A 20,628-nucleotide genomic window follows, 5' to 3' on the forward strand; every position below is an offset into this window, starting at 1 on the left:
TATTGCCATAAAGAATTGTTTTTGCAAGTAGGATTTGTGTGGAAGTCTACAAAAAATTGAAAAGCCTAGGTATTTTATACTCAAATTCTATTAGTATTCATTTGGCTGAGATTAAGCACAAAATTGGCACACTTATTGGGACACGGTCACCGTTATTTCCCTCTTGGTGGGGCCATCTCGATCCTAAAATGATGATGATATTATTCATTGTTAATTATGTCTTATCAATGTTTCCTGTCAAACATCCACAGACATTTTATAAGGTTATTAACTCTTGTTTGATTACATTTTTGTGACATGCCAAAAAAACTTACATATCATCTTAGGCTAAACTGTAACAACCCAAACAAAAAGGTGGTATTACCTTCCCAAATTTTCATAACTATCATTCAGCTTTTACACTAAAGCAAGTTTGGATGTTTATGTCTGATAATCTCACTTCCTCTTTCAACACCTGGCAAGAATTCGACAGACTCTTATTCACCCTTTCACATTCAAATATTTTACATATTATACAACCCTCCATCTTTTTCCTCTCCTGTGAATACTTACTCAGCTATTTTAGCAAAACCATTTCTTCAAAAGTCACCATCAGCTTTTGATACATTTAAGTCCTGCCCTGTTTGGTACAATACAAGTTCTAGACACAACCATGAGATGATCTGCTGGCGTACCAGGTTATACAAGGGAATTTGTTCAATAGAACATTTAATGGACAACACTCAATTTTGTGCTTTTGAAGCACTACACAACAAATTACACCTTCAGCACTCATATTGTGGGGAATACAAAGTTTTAATCACTGCAATCAAACGCACATTGCCAATCTCTCCTACATTTGCGTTGCCTCTTTCAACCTCCCCATCTCCTCCCTACGATTTAACCTCTAATGTTACAGCCTCTTATATCTTCAAACCACTATTGCTTTGTAGCCCTACCTGAAGGAAAACATCAACAGAAATGGCATGGGAAAAAGATTTATATATGGTTATCCCCATGTCCTTTTAGGACAATATTTGGTCTAACATACATTCTACTCCTCATTCTGCTAGCACTACTCAAATTCTTTATTTTTTTTTTTTACAATAAACTCTTCCTGACCTCAATCTTGCTGCACACAATGAAACTCACTCACAATAGAAGGTGTTGGTCTTGCAATGCAGACAATTGCAATTATTTACATATATTTTGTTATGTCCCAAGGTTGCTGATCTCTGGACTCAAGTATGTAGCAAAATTACTGACATTTGTATACTCCAATGTCTTTAAGTATTCAACAGGTTTTCCTTGGTGGGTTACATATTTCATGGCCACACAATCACTTGAAAGGTCATTTTGTTGATCTCCTTATTGCTATTACGTTTCAAATTATTACTTCCAATTGGAAAATTACTAATGATGTTTTGTTTACCAAAAGGTAGAACCATAGGCTCCGCAGGGACAATTCTACTTCTATGCAGTAATGCATTAAAAGAGATGTGCTGTGATTGCCTTTAACCTTCTTTCTTTCCAAAAATGCTTATCATAATTCAGATACTATTGAGATCTTTCAACCTTCCTGATCAATTGTGACACACTCTCTTTGCCTCCTACTTACTCTTTTTTCCTGAGACCCAACATCCTCCATCACTCTTCTTTCTTTTCTACATTTTGTTTTACACCAGATCGTGCTTTCCCCGACCCCCTCTCTCCAATCCTCTCTTCTTTTTACAAAATATAAAAAAATATGCCTTTTTGGAACTTATTCTCATACTACTACACTGTAACTTAATCTATGGATGTACTACGTTTTTCTACATTCTGCTAACATGTTATGACACAGTTATGTAAATTTAATAAGTATTTTCTGTGCACAATTCCTTTTTCTGTATTACTCTGACCTGATTATTCTGTATTATCTTCATCATTTTAATAAATCTTATTTCAAACAAAACAAAAAAACGGTTTCTCTGCATGAATCTTCATGAGACAGCTCTCATGTAACAATTACAATATATACTTTAAATGCTTTTAATTAAAAAAAAAAGGCAAAAGACAGTTCTCAGGTATACAGGAGAATGTCAGATTAGCTTAGAGAATCGTCTTATTTACCAATGTGATGAACACATGGTAAGCATTAGCCATTTAACAGAAGCTTGGTATACTTAGGTTCCACTGTAGTTCAAAGATCAGAGTGCAAAAAAGGCAAAGGGTTCAGAAACCTCTGTCAGATAGGCTAAATTCCAATAGCTACACCAGCAATGAACAAAAATGGGTAGAAATGCTTGTTCCAATACAGCTTAACCAGTAGGAATTGTTTTGAGCATTACTATATTTGTTAAATATCACACGAACCTCAACAGCATTTCTTAAGAAGAGGTTTAGTCTAAGAGGCATAGGCAGTGGCAGTGTAGGCCAGGCATCTACAACTAACCATTGTTAACTAGCAAAAAAGAACTGAGAATAGGGAACCACACAGCACTCTGCTGTTATTTTAGTATTTTTATCAGCCGGGACTGATGAGCATGGGTGTGAGGGGAGGAGCACCCCCACCTCAATACTGAAGGAGAGAAGGAAGATACAAGAAGCTCCTTTAGGGGAAAGAGGAGAAGCTGTGCATGTGCCGGTTGAGGCCTTCACCAGCCCTTAAGGCACAGACCAGCATAGTGATGTCAGGGTGATGGACGTGACCATATTTAATTGGACTGCTGCCAGGGGCAGCTCCTTCGCAATGGTAAAGGAGCACCGCCCCTTGGCTGAGCCAGGAGACGAAAGATAAAACGATATTTAATTATCATTTTATCTTTCATCTGCTGCCTCAGCCAGCAGCGTGCTCAGGGTGGGGCAGGGCTGGGCCCTGTTTGGTGGGAGGAGGAAGGAGTGGAGTGCACTAAGTGCGCATATCTGTTTGGCCGGCTGTCTCGGGCCAGCCAAACACATATGCACACTTAGGTTTTTCCAGCCCGGCTGTATATACAGTCGGGCTGGAGAAACTGCACAGACCACAGGGTTGTTTCTGAACGGCAGTCCAAGCTGCGTAGATGAATGCTGGCAAGCCTGTGCTGCTGTCACAGCGAATGCTGGAACACCACAAGAAGACCAGAGGAGCAACGCGACCAGAGGAGGTGGCAGAAACCGACGGGAAAAGGTACTTTTTTTTCATTATTATTTATTTTTTTATTTATCCCCCCTGTCCCTCCCCCACCCCTCCCCTTGAGATTTGCGGCTGCCCCTGCTGACTGCTGCTGTTTGCCCTGCCGTGCTGATCAGTGAGGCCCAGTGCCATAGCTTACAATAGGAGGGACAGGACATGTGGATGAAGCGGAGGTTGGAGTGGGTGTTGTATTGCGCTGGATGTGAACACTGGGCCCTACCATCATTTTCATGAGATCCAAGTTTAATGTTTTCAAGGGCTGAGGAGGATTCCAGTAAGGAGCAGACAAACAAAACTTTACTCATGGACTTCATGGAGTGTAACGTTCTTTTAATTACTTTGTGCAGTGAGTTTTCAGTCGTGCCTGCTCCTGCTTTGTTTGCTTTACTTGTGGCCTGGGGCAGGAGGAGGGTCACCTACAGGCTGCGAGAAACAGTATAAGTTAGTGGCTCCCAACCTTTTGACTGCTGTGGACCCCCACTTTATTATGACTGTATCACAGGGACCCCCACTGAATCATTATTAGGATCTGGTGACCCCCCCCACTGATTCATTACTTAAAGCTGGGGACCTAATCTGTAAATATTTTTTAATTTTCTAAGTAGTCGCGGGCCGCCTGAGGAGGCTTCGCGGACCCCCCAGGGTTCCCCAGACCAAAGGCTGGGAACCAGTGGTCTAAGTTACTGCCACTGCAGCACCAGGTTGTTCATGATGCATGCAAGCATTGGCTCACGTCTACTGCAGGACATGTCTCATGCTGTGTTCTCCCCAGGTGACAGACGTTAGGCCTCCCAATTTCAGACAAAAAATCTCTTTCCTCTTTAACCATGGAGGGCAAAGCGATTGCTCTTCGGTTGTTTCTAGCATATTTAAACGAGGTGATACTGAAAGCGCTGCTTCTACACTTTGCAATGTTCCGTTTACTGCAGGCCATATTTCTTGATTTTATAGAATGCAAGTCTTTAAAACATGCTCTGGTCTGAGCCCTAAGGTTACCCCGACCCAGAGGCTCACTGTCAGCTCCTGAGATAGACGAGCTCTGCTGTTTCCTGGATGAAGAAAGCATGTAATGGCCCTCATTACAGGCCTGGCGGTCACATGACCGCCAGACTTGCGGTGGCGGTCCCACCGCCAACAGACTGGCGGTGGGACCGCCACATTATGACGATGGCGGAGCCACCACAGTCAGACCACGACACCACCAGGCAGTCGCAAGCCGGCAGCCTGGCGGTCTCAGTGGTTTTCATCATTCAGGGCAGTGCTGCTTGCAGCCCTTCGCTGGGGATTACAAGTCCACCCACCACCACCAGCCTTTCCATGGCGGTTTACACCACCATGGAAAGGCTGGAGGAATGGGGCTGTCGGCGGGGCCCCTGCGCTGCCTATGCACTTGGCATGGGAAGTGCAGCGGTCCCCATGCACAGCCCAGTTGCGCATTACACTGCCTGAATTACGGGCAGTGGAATGCGCGACGGGTGCTCCTGCACCCACCACACTGCCACATTGATGCCGGCTCCATTAGGACTTAACATTGTTTCCGCACGCCGGCCCTGTGGTGAACTCCTCATAGGGTAGGCGGAGTTCAGGCCACACAGGCGGTCTGAAGGCGGGAAGAGACTTGTAAAGAGGGACAATGTGTGGGTACATCCCAGACCCTGAGACACTGAGGAATGCATTGTGTACTTGGCTTTCGTTGCTGTGCACAGGCGTGTGACAGTCATACAGTATTGTCATGTTGTCTGATTCTCTTGAGCCTGATCTGCTCTGATCAGCCTTTGTGTCACCATCCTTCACCTGAATATAAGACGGTGGGTATAAAGTACTTGAGTCTTTTTTTAAATAAAGACATACATATGATAATTGCCAATGTGCCACGTCTTGGTTGGAAGCTGCATTTGAGGCAAGCTATGTTGCGCGTTTTCCACCGAAGATCTACCTGGTTTATAAATAATGTCTGACATAAAAAGTGCTCTAATTTTATGTGCAACTAATCTTTACTTTAATATAGGACACTGCTCCTCTTTAAGCAGACCAGTACCATACTACACGTCATTTGAAATGCTCTTCATACCGACACCTGCTGCTTCTAAGCTCTATAAATAACAAATGTCACTTACCCATTAAATGGCACTTTTTGCTAACCTTGTTGGGAACCAAACTTGTGAACTCCAGGTCACTGGAGACGACAACATCTAGTGTTAACTTACTGAGCTTACCATTAGAGTGTACTATTTTGCTCTAGTTTATTTTGAACCACAGGTGTGGACAAAATATCAGCATTGTTTTCTTGGTTCTGACACCTTAATAAACTGAGCAAAAAAGTGCACCCTTACATTCTCACCAACCTCACTGTTACAGTAATGCGGCTCTAAATAACAACTTAGTGTAACTTTGCGCCATGTAACTAAATCCCAGGCATGGCGTTTATGTGCAACATTTGCTGCTGTGTGGTGTCCGTTCATTCTGCTATAGTTTTATGGCCCTGTGTCAAAGACAGTTAAGCCTGGCCATACACTTCTCTTATAGTAAGGGTGTTACCTTTGATTTGGGCATCATTGGTTGAGCTTATTTAACCCATGGATGTTCCTGGCCATCCAGACGAGAATTGCTCTATTTATAGGAAAGATATGTGTCCCTAGATGAGCTGTCATAGTGCAAGAAATGCATGCAAATATTTCTGGGGCCATACAAGAGATAATATAGGAGTTCTGGTTGTGAAAAATGGGGGAAATGAAAGGCTAGTGAGAAAAGGAGGAGAAAAAAATTACATTTCCTGTGGAGGGAAGATTGATCAAAAGTTAGAAAGCAAAAGTCTGAAAGGAAGAGATGTGAGATTAGTTCAAAGGCAAAGGAAGAAAATGTAACTGACGGAAAGAGTGAAGAGGAAGATACTGAATACTGGATGGACAAAATGAAAGCAAGAATGAAGGGGAGAAAAAAGTGGAAACAGATAAAGTGGAGACTGAAGACAGAAAGAGAAGAAAAAAACACAAGAGAATAAACAATATCAAATAAGCTGAGAAGATGGTGAGAAGGGAGGTGATCAGAAAGCTGCAGGATACCTGGGAGAATGTGACAGTTCCCCTTTCACCAGTGACATATTTGTTTATTTGGCAAAATGTGGTAAAATATGTAACATGTTATCCTCTATTTAAAAAAATTATTTTTACGCCCCACCAATTTAAAAATTCACCAGCCGCCACTGATTTTTATTCATCCGTGCCACACTGAGAAATGCCACCCATTCATCCTTAACATCAAACGGATCTCATCTGAACCGAATACCTTTAAAGTTCTGTCAGTTAAAGGATTCTCCAAATATGTGGCTATCACTAATCCTTGTTACAAGCATTCAACTTCAACTTGTAGTGGATTTAAAAAAATGTTTGGTGCCATTATCCTAGTCCAACACACAGGCCTAATACTTAGTTTTTTTTGTGTCCACGGTGAAGGACAACACTAATGTGCTCTGGTCATTCTACAGACCTCATTTTGCCATAGTGGGCATTTTGACTGCATTTGGCTACAAAGGAATGTTGTCTCCTTAAATATCTAGTTGCAGTGGTCTGCCATCATACGACATTGCTGCAACATTCCACGGTTATAGATTTTATTTGATTTAATTACCAAAGTAAGTCACTTGCAAGCCCCAAGAGTACCAATATGTTCACTCTCAGAAATATTTATTTTTAATTCATTTTTCACATGGAGTATGGTCTCCTTTCACTGAATTGTTTAAGATTAATTGTTTTTTCACAGATCATATGGACTGCTCCAAATCTCGTCAAATAACTCTCAGTTTTGGAATCTTTGTACTCCCTCTTGAAAGGTGCAGTTCTGCTCTACATGGACATTGGTCCTAATAATCTTCCATGCTAGGCTGGTATTAGTGAAGAACTTTTGATTTTTCTAAAATTATGTGTAGAAAGTATTTACTTATGGGGGCTTTCAGTCTGCCCCCTTTATCCACTGGACTGTGTGTGCCATTCCCAATTTGCTTACGCCCACTTCACCTACTGGCTAACTTCACTGTATATGATGGCATTCTGCCCTTCCATAAGGAACACATTCACTGACAGTGTACACTGTTAATGACCACTACGGCAATGTGTGCTTTTTTCAGGACCAAAAATACTTTTGCTTTTAGATAATGTTTTATGTTTTTTAGATGGACAAAAGTCTGGTAGCATTTCCGGCTATAACGTTTTGCAAAAACCATACATGACAAAACAACACAAGCGTTGACAAAGTTAAAAGCCTGGCAGCCAGTGCGAGATCTATTAGCTTGGCCAAAGTATTTTTTTTAGGATGCCTGAACTGGAGTGAGTAGAGACTTTCACTGAGGTGCTGTGCTTTGCCCGGTCACGTACGTGTACGTTGTGTATTGCCGTGCTCGTGCCCGTATGATTCTTGGAGCTGCAGTGTGCTGGAGGGTCTGAGACAGTGGTGGCTGGTGACTGAAAGCAGTGGTGGGGCACACATACAAGACGAAATTGCATCTTGTGAGAGAGTCTCACTACCCACGTATTTCCATTCACCTACTCACTCACTGCCTTTGGTCACCTACCCATTTACTCATCCACATTGTCATCCACTGCCATTCACACAACTCTTATACACAGACACCCACATTTTCTAAGCCACTCTGTCAAGCCCTGCAAACACATTCAAACAAACACACATTGCCTCACCCATCCAGTATCCAGCAGTTTCAGTGATAAAAGGTACACGTTTATTTGAGCTGCAGATTATATGTTTAATATGACATATCATGTCATCAGTCTGCAGAAGAAATAAAACAATAACTAGCCATGATAAATTACTGGAACCATTACTGCCTTTGAGAGAGGAAATCACCTACAGAGGCAGTGAAAGGAGAGGAGAGCTGAGAGAACAGATTCTTTTCTTATTGTCTGTAAAAAAGATAGAGCTCCAACTTACTTGTGTGCAGGGTTGTCTTTGGCATATTTATGACTTGAGGTCTTCAGGTCACACTCCTGTCTCCCAGAGAGCCCTGGATGGAGTTATTTATTGTATTTATTCCATTTCTCTGCCACAGACTGCTTGTAATGCAGGAAAAGGGGATTTTCTTTGCACAATGCCACATTCTTCTAATAAAATGTGACCTCTGGTACGTAGACCCTTCTTATCACACCCCACCATTTGAGTAAATAGGAAAGGGTGGAGAATAATATCGAGTGACATGAAGTTTTCAAAAACCTGGGCTGAACAAAAAACGCTCCAGGCTGTTTACAATCAGGGCTTCTGGTGGAGGAGGAGATAAGCCAGGGAGGTCACTGCGTTCTGGGAAAACGTAAGGGCTTTGCGTGGGCATGCCCTGTCAGCCCTACTGTGCAGCTTTCAGCCACATACTGACGCAGGCTCAGTGGGGCTTTTCAAAGTGCACAACTTTCACTCCGAAAATGTTGTGCAGAAAATGTTTTACTTTCATCATGTAATTAAATTTATGCTTCACTAGAGAGGTCAGAAAAGGCTAGGGGTGCAGCCCCTTAGCCCTTGAACACCAGCCGCCACTGGTCTGAGAATCTCTGTTCTGTCAAGTTGTGTAAACGCGCTACCACATGGCCTGTTTAGAGCACGCTTAGAGCAGAGTGTGACTGTTTTTCCAGCCGCTGATGTTTGTGGGGTCCGTGGGGCTTATTTTTTTCAGTCTGGGCAGTGGAGTGCTGAAAAAGGCAGCAGCAGGACTGAGCAGGTAATGATGTCGGCACTTGCAGGGAGCCGTCGGGAGTCTAGCGTGTGGTAGGATACGCCCAGAGCCATGTGTCTGCTGCATGTTCATGTGTCCGCCGAAGTAAGATTAGGTCAGACCCTGACCCGCAACGGAACTGTATTGGATGCCTATAATAGTGAATCTACCAGGAGCTGCCTTATCAGCAGAAAAGGAATCTAAGGAATAAAAGTGGAGCGGGAGAAACTGCTGGGTTGGATGTCCGTGGCACAGCATCTGGTTATCACAGTAAAGTCGAGGTAAGTGCTTCTCATAAGTAACCTTTAAAGGATTCTGGGAAGTGTTTAGTGGTCCACCTGTGAATACTGAGCAAGCAGCGGCATTGCGGAGGGCCTCCAAATAACATTCACGCTACATAAATTGATGGCGCCCGGGAGAGATAAACCAAGTAAAGGACAGAATAGCCATTTAAAGTTGGACAATACATCAGCAAGGGGAGATAGGAACAAGGAGGTTAATTAAGAAAATCCTGGAGAAGAAACCAAGAAGATAAGGTGTCGTGATTCCAAAACGAAACCACTTAATAAAAGCCCCCCCCAAAATGAGAATGGGGCAACAGTTACTAAATCAATTAAGGATTTAGTGGAAAAATAATTAAAAAGGACACAACTCCTGTCCGAATCTCAGTTGTGAGGAGAAGGTCAATTAGCTCAGGATGAAAATCATAGTCAGTTATCAATGCAGATAGGTTTGCCTATCCTAAGTCATCAGGATTCATTAAGTGAGAACATACTATGTCTGGAACCAAGGTTGTCTTCATCACCTCAGCTCTTCTCCACTCTTAGGGGCCGAGGTCCACAAGGGAAGGGGGAAGGTGCGGGAATAGATACAGAATATAGGAGCATGGTGTCATGTAATTTTAGAAGAGATTAAGAGGAGCAGAAGGAGAATGGACCATATTTCCAGCACAGCACATGAAGTGATCGGAGGATCAGCTCTAAACTCTAAATTGAACCTTGAGATTTTAGCAATGTCATTAGCACCTAAGCTGGACATAAAGTTGATATTACAAAAAAAAAAGTCTGTTGGAGGTATCCGTGATGAACAAAGATAATTTGAAAGCTCAAAAAGAGCAGTTATAGATTATTGTAGGTGAACTAAAACAAATTAAGGACCATATGCCATCCATAGTAAGGCCTGTAGAAAAAGTTAAACAAACAATAGAAAATCAAGCCCATCAGAAGGTAGAAGATGACCCCCGGCTGATGGAATTACAAAGCGTATATGTATCTATATACCCAACGCTCATAACGAAACAAGGAGAACTCACTAGTTACATGCAATATATACCCCGGATGAGGAGAACGAGGAAAGGTTTGAGAACGAGGATTAATGGAAAACAGCAGAAGAAAAAGGGTAGGTATAGATATAGGTTATAAGAGCCTGGGTAAAGATCAAATAAAGGATCCCCCGGCAGATATAACTATTCTCAACAACTCCAGGAAAGTGAGGATCCAGGAAGGGAACCTAATGAGACCTCAAGATAGAATTAGGAAACATAATCCACATCCCCAGAGTAGGAGAGAGGGCAGTAATGGTCAGCAGGCAGGAGAGCATTGAGGAAAGGGACATTTGAAGGCAAGAATGAGAAAAGGGGAGTAGTGGAATTGTCAGGAAGTAGAAATAGAGGACAGCGAAGAGCTAATTCCCTAGGAAAAAAGAAATGGGATGGGTATGATTTGTGGTTATATTTCGAATCGTCTCATTATGGAAAGAGTCGGAAGAAAAGGAGAAAAATATGGCCTCTAATTTGGTCTCAGCTCCCTTTTTCCTTTTCTAAATGTGCTAGCCTGAAAGAAGTAGGGACAAAAGATCTTAGACAAGTAGGCTTCATGAAAATAACAAAGGGAATGAAGTTATGAAAGTCCAGTTGTATTCTGATTTAGTTACATCTGTATTTGTAAAAGCTGAGGATGAGCAGCTAAAAGAAGGGATTAGGTTAATTCCAGAGATAGAACTGCAAAGATGGGACAATTTTAATTATGATAAACCCTTTTTAAGATGCCATGCTGGGTTAGGTCCAAGGCAAATCAGGCTGACAGACCAGGGACCCAGGGGTAAGGAAGATCTTGAAATTCCTGTGATTCACTCTGAAACATCAGGATACAGATGAGGGCTAATTCTTGAAAATAGATATAATGCTCTCACTTCACCAGCATATGGGGATGATGGGTGGCTAAGTGATGTTGATTAAGATGCTGGAAAATATAAAAATTAGGAAGTTTCAAGAAATTAGTTCACCTTTATGATGTTGTATGCCTTCAAGAAGCATGGCTGTGTGACGAAACTTCTGTGATCAATAGGTTTGTTCAGCTAAGTAGCTTAGCCACGATAAACCAACGGTGATGCCCGTCAGGGGGTGTTAGAAATGTGGTCTTTAATTTGGCAGTCAGGTTCTCCTGTCCAAGCAAGGACCCTCACTTTAGTCAGAGTAAAGGAAAATCACCCTCAGTTAACCCCCGCTCACCCATTTTGTAGCTTGGCACAAGCAGGCAGGCTTAACTTCAGAAGCAATGTGTAGAGTATTTGTACCAACACACATAGTAACTCAGTGAAAACACTACAAAACGACACAACACAAGTTTAGAAAAATAGGTAATATTTATCTAAACAAATCAAGACCAAAATGACAAAAATCCAACATGCACAAGTCAAGTTATGAATTTTCAAAAGAATAAGAGTCTTAGGGCCTGATTCCGACTTTGGCGGGCGGCGGAGACCGCCCGCCAAAGTCCCGCCGACAAATGACCGCACCGCGGTCAAAAGACTGCGGCAGCCATTCTTACATTTCTGCTGGGCCGACGGGCGCTCTCCAAAAGAGCGCCCGCCGGCCCAGCGGAAATGCCCCTGCAACGAGGATGCCGGCTCCGAATGGAGCCGGCGGAGTTGCAGGGGTGCGACGGGTGCAGTGGCACCCGTCGCGTATTTCAGTGTCTGCATTGCAGACACTGAAATACTTTGTGGGGCCCTCTTACGGGGGCCCCTGCAGTGCCCATGCCATTGGCATGGGCACTGCAGGGGCCCCCAGGGGCCCCGCGGCACCCCCTACCGCCATCCTGTTCCTGGCGGGAGACCCGCCAGGAACAGGATGGCGGTAGGGGGGTGTCAGAATCCCCATGGCGGCGGAGTGGAGGATTCTGTAGGGCAGTGGTAAACCGGCGGGAGACCGCCGGTTTACCCTTTCTGGCCGCGGCTGAACCGCCGCGGTCAGAATGCCCTTGGGAGCACCGCCAGCCTGTTGGCGGTGCTCCCGTGGTCGGTGACCCTGGCGGTCACCGGCCGCCAGGGTCAGAATGACCCCCTTAATCCTTAGAAAACAGTGAGAATGCTGTTATTTCACAAAAGTACCTGGGTAGACTAAAAATAAAGCTGCACGGGCGAGTGTGCATCGAGAAAGGCCAGCGAAGCATCGATTTCTCACTCGCAAGGGAGACCGTGTGTCATTCCTCCTCCAGTCGGGTTGGCGTGCGTTGTTTCTTCTCTCCTGCAAGAAAGCGATGCCTCAATCCGGACAGACACCTCGGTTCCAGGCAGGCTTCGCATTGTTTTTCCGCGCCCCGCAATGTTACGTTGAACCGGTATCACAGAACCACTCTGCTTGGGTTTGAGTCGTTATCAGCCTGCGTTAGCAGGTGCTGCGCAACGTTACTCCAGCCACGTTGCGTCGATCTTCCATCCGCGATGCAGGTGGAGCATTGATTTCAGCCACGAAGCCGACAGCGCAACATTTATCAGCCATGTCACGGAAGGTGCGTTGAAAATTTCTTTGCACAGCGGTCTGTGCGTGGACTTTCAGTCTTTGCCAGCTTCACCTTCCAAGGGCCCAAGAACTGGATAGGGCACCACTTGGCAAGGCAGGAGTCTCAGCAGAGAGTCCAGGTGCTGGCGAGGGAAGTCTTTGACGGCCCTGAGACTTCAGCAACAGGAGGCAAGCTCAGTTCAAGCCCTTGGAGATTCTTCTCAGGCAGGAATGCACAACAAAGTCCAGTCCTTGTCCCCTTTCACAGGCAGAAACAGCAACTGCAGGATACCTCCACAAAGCACAGTCACAGGCAGGGAAGCACTTCTCCTCAGCTCTTCAGCTCTTCTCCTTGGTAGAGGTTCCTCCTGGTTCCAGAAGTGATCTGAATTTCAGGGGTTTTGGGTCATCTTCTTAAACACCTTTCTGCCTATGAAGCAGGCCTACTTCAAAGTAAAGTCTCTCTTGTTTGTAAGATCCGGCCTTGCTCAGGCCAGGCCCCAGACACATACCAGGGGGTTGGAGACTGCATTGTGTGAGGGCAGGCACAGCCCTTTCAGGTGTAAGTGACCACTCCTCCCCTCCCTTCTAGCACAGATGGCTCATCAGGATATGCAGGCTACACCCCAGCTCCCTTTGTGTCACTGTCTAGAGAGAGGTGCAAACAGCCCAGCTGTCAAACTGACCCAGACAGGGAATCCACAAACAAGAAGAGTCAAAGAATGGTTTAAGCAAGAAAATGCCTACTTTCTAAACGTAGCATTTTCAAATACACAATCTAAAAACAAACTTTACTAAAAGATGTATTTTTAAATTGTCAGTTCAGAGACCCTAAACTCCAAATTTCTATCTGCTCTCAAAGGGAATCTGCACTTTAATAATGTTTAAAGGCAGCCCCCATGATAACCTATGAAAGAGATAGGCCTTGCAACAGTGAAAACCAAATTTGGCAGTATTTCACTGTTAGGACATGTAAAACACATAAGTACATGTCTCACTTTTAACATACACTGCACCCTGCCCATGGGGCTACCTAGGGCCTACCTTAGGGGTGCCTTACATGTATAAAAAGGGAAGGTTTAGGCCTGGCAAGTGGGTACACTTGCCAAATTGAATTGGCAGTTTACAACTGCACTCAGAGACACTACAGTAGCAGATCTGAGCCATGTTTACAGGGCTACTAATGTGGGTGGCACAGGCAGTGCTGCAGGCCCACTAGTAGCATTTGATGTACAGGCCCTGGGCACCTCTAGTGCACGTAACCAGGGACTTACTAGTATATCAAATATGCCAATCATGGATAAGCCAATCAACAATACATTTTACACAGAGCGCATATGCACTTTAGCACTGGTTAGCAGTGGTAAAGTGCCCAGAGTCCCAAAGCCAAGAAAAACAGGTCAGAAAAAATAGAAGGAAGGAGGCAAAAAGATTGGAGGTGACCCTTCAAAAGGGAAAAAGTCCAACAGGGGGTCAAATACCTTTGGTATCTACTAAATAGCAAAAAAGATGACACCCCTTGAAGTCAAATGCAAATGGCTGGTGGCTTGTAGAGTGCACCTTCTGGACCCCGACCCATGGCATGAATGTATGGTAGTACTGAATACACATAGGCAGAGGGGATGGGGCGAGGAGTATAGGTTAGAATTGCAAAGGGTTAAGGAAGATGTAGAGGCCTTGGATTAAATGTATCAAAGAATTACTCCTTCTAATTGGAGATTTTAATCATAAATTAGACCCACAAAGGTTCGATTTAGGGTGCATAGAGCTATTGGCCTCATATAAGATAAATGTTGCTATCTTTCCTAAAGTGGAGCTCTCAGCACGCTATATGGCGTTTGGTAGGTACCGGGGTTCTATGAGCTTTGTTTGTGTAAATGGGAGGATGAATGCCGATCGACCAGCTAATCGAATGTTCTAGATAGGCTTGCAAGCTTGCCCCATAGATTATATTTTTCTGCACGCCTGGAACTTCAAATTAGCTAGAAGTTTTGAGGTGGCAGAAGTTGAGGGAAGCGATCATTACCCTTTAAAACGTTAATTATTACGAAGTGGAAAAAGACTGAGGGATACAACATTTTTTGTGCAAATGGAGTATCCAAGGCATCTTACTACGCAAATGATAGAGGAGAGTATGCCAGTTTCCAGCAGACCCAAATAGTATGTAACACCCCTAATAACAATTCAGGATGGTGTGAAAATACTATTAGTGATGTTGTCCATTGTTTAAGGGTTGAAATTGGAGAGAATAAAACTTGTGATATTAGGAATTGGAGAAATCAGATTAAACAACAACAGACCCCCTCAACAAGCCAGGGGGTGGCATCGCCATCCTACACAGGGACACCATCTAAGTCACCACCAGCTCCCAAGACACTATTGACAACACAGAACACATGCACTTCCTAATCCACATTAACAGCAACTCCACCCTCAGAGGTATACTAATCTACAGACCACCAGGACCACGCCCCACCTTCTGCGACACCATCGCCGACACCATCAGCACGCACGCCCTCACCTCCACAGACTACATCCTCCTCGGTGATTTCAACTTTCAATTGGAGAACCTACAAGACCACAACTCTACCGCCCTCATAGACAACCTCACCAACCTCAGACTCAAACAACTGGTCACCGCACCCACCCACTCAGCAGGACACACGCTCAATGCAATTTTCACCTCAAGCCAACACATAGCCTACACCCACACCACCGAACTCCTCTGGACTGACCACCACTTCTCCTTCGCCAAACCCCCCACACACCACCATCAACACACCACACCCTACCGCATGTGGGACAAGATCCCCACCGAACGCCTGAACTCCCAACTGGCTCACAACCCCCCCCCCCACACCAACGACCCCAACACAGCAGCACACAACCTCTCAAAATGGATCACTACCTGCGCAGACACACTAGCACCCCTCAGAAAACACATTGCCACTCGCAACATCAAGAACGCCCCATGGTTCACCCCCGAACTCCAAGACTCCAAGCACAAATGCCGCCAAGCGGAGAAAATATGGCGACAAGAACCCTCCACAATCAACTTCTCCACCCTCAAAGCCACCATTCGCACCCATCACCAACTCATACGCACAGCCAAAAGAGACCACTACAAGACACGCCTTGACAACAACTCTCAAAACAGCAAAAAACTCTTCACCATCATTAATGAACTAGCCAAACCCAAAGCCAGCAACATAGACCCTTCACACACACACAGCCCCTATGTGACGCCCTATCCAACTACTTCCACCACAAAATCCTGGACATCCACAACAGCTTCATACCACACACACCCACCACACGCACCCCTCACTCACCCAACTCTATTCCCACTCATGATCCCGCCAGCACACTCACCACCTGGGCCCCCACCACACACGAAGAAACCGAAAAAACCATTAACTCCATCCACTCCGGATCCCCCTCCGACCCATGTCCACATCGCATTTACAACAAAACAAGCCCAACCATCGCCCCCATACTCCGCGACATAATCAACTCCTCCTTCGACTCCGCCACCTACCCAGACCCCTGGGAGCACGCGGATATCACCGCTCTCCTAAAAAAAAAAAAAAAAGCTGACCCAGAGAACCTCTCCAACTATCCCCCATCTCCCTCCTCCCTTTCCCCGCCAAGGTCGCCGAGAAACTAGTCAACACCCGCCTATCCCACTACCTCGAAGAAAACAACACTCTTGACCCCTCACAATCCGGGTTCCGCAAGAACCACAGCACAGAAACCGCCCTCATCGCATGCACTGACGACATTAGGACCAAAGTCGACAAAGGCGAGACCGTCGCACTCATCCTCCTAGACCTCTCCGCAGCCTTTGACACTGTCTGCCACCACACACTCCGCACACGCCTCCACAACATAGGAATTCGCCACAAAGCCTTAGACTGGCTCACCTCCTCCCTCACTGACCGGACCCAGAGAGTCCGCCTCCCAACTTTCCACTCCAACACCACCAAGATCATCTGCGGAGTCCCCCAAGGGTCCTCTCTCAGCCCCACACTCTTCAACATTTACATGATCCCCCTAGCCAACATCCTCCGATCACACAGAATCACTATCCTCTCCTACGCAGATGACACCCAACTCATCCTCTCCCTCACCCGCAATCCCACCACCGCCAAAACCAACCTACACAAAGCTCTCCTCGACACCGCCAACTGGATGACAACTAACCACATCAAGCTTAACTCCAACAAAACCGAGATCATCATCTTCGGCCCCAACAAAATCGTATGGGACGACTCCTGGTGGCCCACCACCCTAGGACCCGCACCCACCACTGCAAACCACGCACGCAACCTCGGCATCATCCTGGACCCCTCCCTCTCCATGACACAGCAAATCAATGCTCTAACCTCCTCCTGCTTCCACACACTCCGCACTCTAAAAGAAATCCTTCAAATGGATTCCCCCCAGAGACCAGGAAGACAGTCACCCATGCACTCATCAGCAGCAGACTAGACTACGGTAACGCCCTCTACGCCGGCACCACACTCACTCACACGCAAACTCCAGAGAATCCAGAACACAGCCGCACGCCTCGTCCTTGGCCTCCCCCACCACGAACGAATCTCACTACACCTCAAAACCCTTCACTGGCTCCCCATAAACAAGAGAATCACATTCAAGATCCTCATCCACGCACACAAATCCCTCCACAACACCGGCCCGACATACCTCAACGAAAGAGTGAACTTCTACACTCCCACCCGCAACCTCAGATCAGCCAATCTCGTCCTATTCACAATCCCCCGCATCCAACGCACCACCACAGGAGGTGGGTCCTTCTCCTACCTCGCCCCCAAAACCTGGAACTCCCTCCCCACCAACCTCCGCAAAACCAAAGACCACCTGCTCTTCAGAAAGAACCTCAAAACCTGGTTGTTCGAACAGTGACCCTCCTGCTCCCCCCCCCCCCAAGTGCTTCGAGACCCTCACGGGTGAGTAGCGCGCTTTATAAATTTTTTGATTGATTGATTGATTGATTGAAAGGAAAGGACTGGTTTAATGAGGATTGTGGGAAACTAAAGGTGCAGATAAGAAAAGAAGAATGAAGCCTTAAGCTAAGGTATGATACCGAGAGATACAACAACCTCCAGAAGATAAAGAAAAAACATAAAAGGCTTATTATGGAGCAAATAAAATATATAAAGAGGAAAACCTCTTAGCTATAATCCAGGAGTTACATAGCTGAAGTGGGTTCAGGTTGTTATGGATACTGAGGGGACATTAACAAATAAAATACTGCTTGAAAAAAGATTGAGAGAGGGGTGTCTCTTGCCCCCTTCACCTTGCTCCTTATTCATAGCTCATTTGCCACCTGCCCTGGGAGCGGCTCAGGGAGTATGTCCCAAAATCGATGGCAAACACATCGCATGTCTTCTGTACGCAGAAGATCTCGTAATTTTAGACCAGACAGAGATAGGTCTGCAAAGAAAGTTGGACATGTTTATGGAGTATGATAGCCATAAAAAATTAGCAGTAAATATGGAGAAAACAAAGGTATTGAGCTTTGGTAAAAAAAACATCACAGTTTAGCTGGTATTTGGGGTCTACTAAGTTGGAAATAGTGAGGGCATACAAGTATTTAGGGGTCTGGTTTGAGCAGTCCCTAAAAACGTATGTCCATTTGGAATCCGTGAGAACAAAGGCTCTAGCCTCTAAGTGAGTTGGAAAAATTTAATAAGGATTATTGCCAGATGTCAGATCGGCTCGGTACGAAAGCCTATGCGGCCATGACAACTTTACAATTCCAATATGGAGTAGAATTGCTATGCATAAGTGGTAAAAGTGTGTGGGAAGCTGAAGAGGGGGAATGTTTAAAAACTCTACTGTCCCTTTCCGGGTCCTCCATGATTCATGCAATAAGAATGCAGACTCGTATGATATCATGGAACATATTGGCATGTAAGGTGATAAGATTCTGGAAGTACCTGTGTGTCGTGGAGGGGCAAAGGATCTCCAAGTGGTGTTAAAATGAAGTACAGAAAAGTGAATTGAAATGGGCAAACGGGGTTAGGAAAAATGTAGAAAAAGCCTGTAGGTTTATGAGAACTAAGTTGTGGCTGCACAACCTACACATTCATTTGGCAAAAGTGAGTTCAGGGCACTGGGCACAGGATGGTCCCGAGATTATGACCAACAGTACCTCAAAGGAAAAGCATCTGTCCTTTTTTCCTTGGTTTCTGTATATGGACGTCTTACCTAATCGTGGGCTTAGAAAAGAATTGTTGAGATTAAGAATTGGAGTCAAGCCGTGTTATATGTTATATTAACCATAAGACAAGAGTGGCTATGATGGATTCTGGGGGGATTTGCACATGTGGTCTAGTTACAAAATGAGATATTGTGCACATTTTATTGGATTGTTTGAAGGTACTTACTTCACTGAAAACATTTCTACATCCAATTTTTTTAATATGGCGCTAGAAATCGTGTACACACTGCAGAACTTTTAATTAAAATGTGCTTTTTGAATGTAAAGTGTGCTGCTGGACGGTTCATGATGGTTGTTAAAAAGATTTTTAGTTGTGTATAATTTTGTGATTTTAGGTATTTATGAAATTGACATAGGACTATATGAGGATCATAGTGATGATATGAAATAGGGGTATATATTAAGGTACAGGTACATTCCAAGGCAGTAAATAATTTATTTGTTAATTTTTATCATGCAATTATGTATTTTTTTATAATAAGCTGATATGTTTGTATACAATATGTGTTAAAGGGCTTATGGTCCAAATAAACATTTCTGTGACTGACTGACTGAGTAGTGCTGGTACACTACACAAGCTACATTTATGGGCAGGAAAGGAGTTGATCCTTCTGGACTACGATGATGTGTACAGACCGGGCCAAAATTATGTTTTACTGTTGCAATTTGAATGTTATTTTGATGCAATGAAAACTGTATCTAGGACGAATAACAAATTGAAACATTTTAATATCTCTGTGCTTTTACAAGTTTTGGGAATGTGCCTACCACAACATACTTAACATTAAAAAAAATGTAATGAATATATTGTAAATATAAAAAACTCTTCTTGCTGACCTTCAAACCTACACACAATTTCAATCAATTATGTCCACAGTATTTTTCACTTGATTTGGAAACATCCCATTTGCACCACAAAATAAAAACAGATTCTATACTTACACGTGCGGCTGATGCAACACTATCAGATCCATGAGCAGCATTTTTGGTGCCATCTGTGCCAAATTTGGCTCTGATTGAGTTAGGTGACTCACTTCTAGCTGTGCTAGAGTTTGTTGGGCCCAATAACTTCCTCCAAGCACAGACTGACTCGTCTCCTAAAATCTCCATGGCAATAACTGGGCCGCTGATCATGAAATTTATAAGGTCACTGAGAACAGAAAAAATAGTCTCATTTTAGATGGTGAATGATTTTTACAGACTGAGTAACCATACTGGCATATTTTATTTCAAAGGAGGTACGAGAGGTTTGCAATATTCAAAACCAAATGTTTAATTTGTGTGTCAATAGCTTGGTAAACTTTATTCACTTGCATACATTACAGAATTCCCAGTTTTCTTTTAGAGAGCTTCATCTTTTTGAAAAGTGCAGTTAAAGACGCAGATACTGTTGCGGCAATGTGAAGTGCCCCATTCGTATCCCTCACCTTACTTAGAATTTCTCAAAATTGTTGGAAATAATAATTTCCTTCAGTTATGCCCTGAAAAGACGTCGGCAATCCACCGTTTACCATGTGGATCGAATAAAGAAGAAAAGATTTTGGGTCTCCGGTTGGCAGGCAGTTTGCACTCTGTCCAAGCAGGGACACTCACTCTAGTCATGCTAAGGGAGATACACAGCTCAGATAACTCCTGCTCACCACCTCGGTAGCTTGGCACAAGCAGTCCGGCTTATCTCGGAAGCAATGTGTAAATATTTGTACCAACACACACAGTAACACAGTGCAAACACCACAAAAGTACTCAACACCAGTTTA

The 20,628-nt window shown here is 44.4% G+C and overlaps 1 protein-coding gene across 2 annotated transcripts in view; it reads right to left on the minus strand.

The window, feature by feature from the left end:
- NME7 (NME/NM23 family member 7) overlaps positions 1-20,628 on the minus strand; it is a 657,734-nt gene that overhangs the window by 344,313 nt on the left and 292,793 nt on the right. For both annotated transcript variants that reach the window (XM_069204166.1, XM_069204165.1), the window contains exon 6: positions 19,814-20,021. In XM_069204166.1, coding sequence (XP_069060267.1) covers positions 19,814-20,021 — 208 coding nt within the window. The remainder of the gene's footprint in view (positions 1-19,813; positions 20,022-20,628) is intronic.

This window comes from Pleurodeles waltl, chromosome 8 (genome assembly GCF_031143425.1).
Source record: "Pleurodeles waltl isolate 20211129_DDA chromosome 8, aPleWal1.hap1.20221129, whole genome shotgun sequence".
In the NCBI taxonomy this organism is placed as follows: domain Eukaryota; kingdom Metazoa; phylum Chordata; class Amphibia; order Caudata; family Salamandridae; genus Pleurodeles; species Pleurodeles waltl.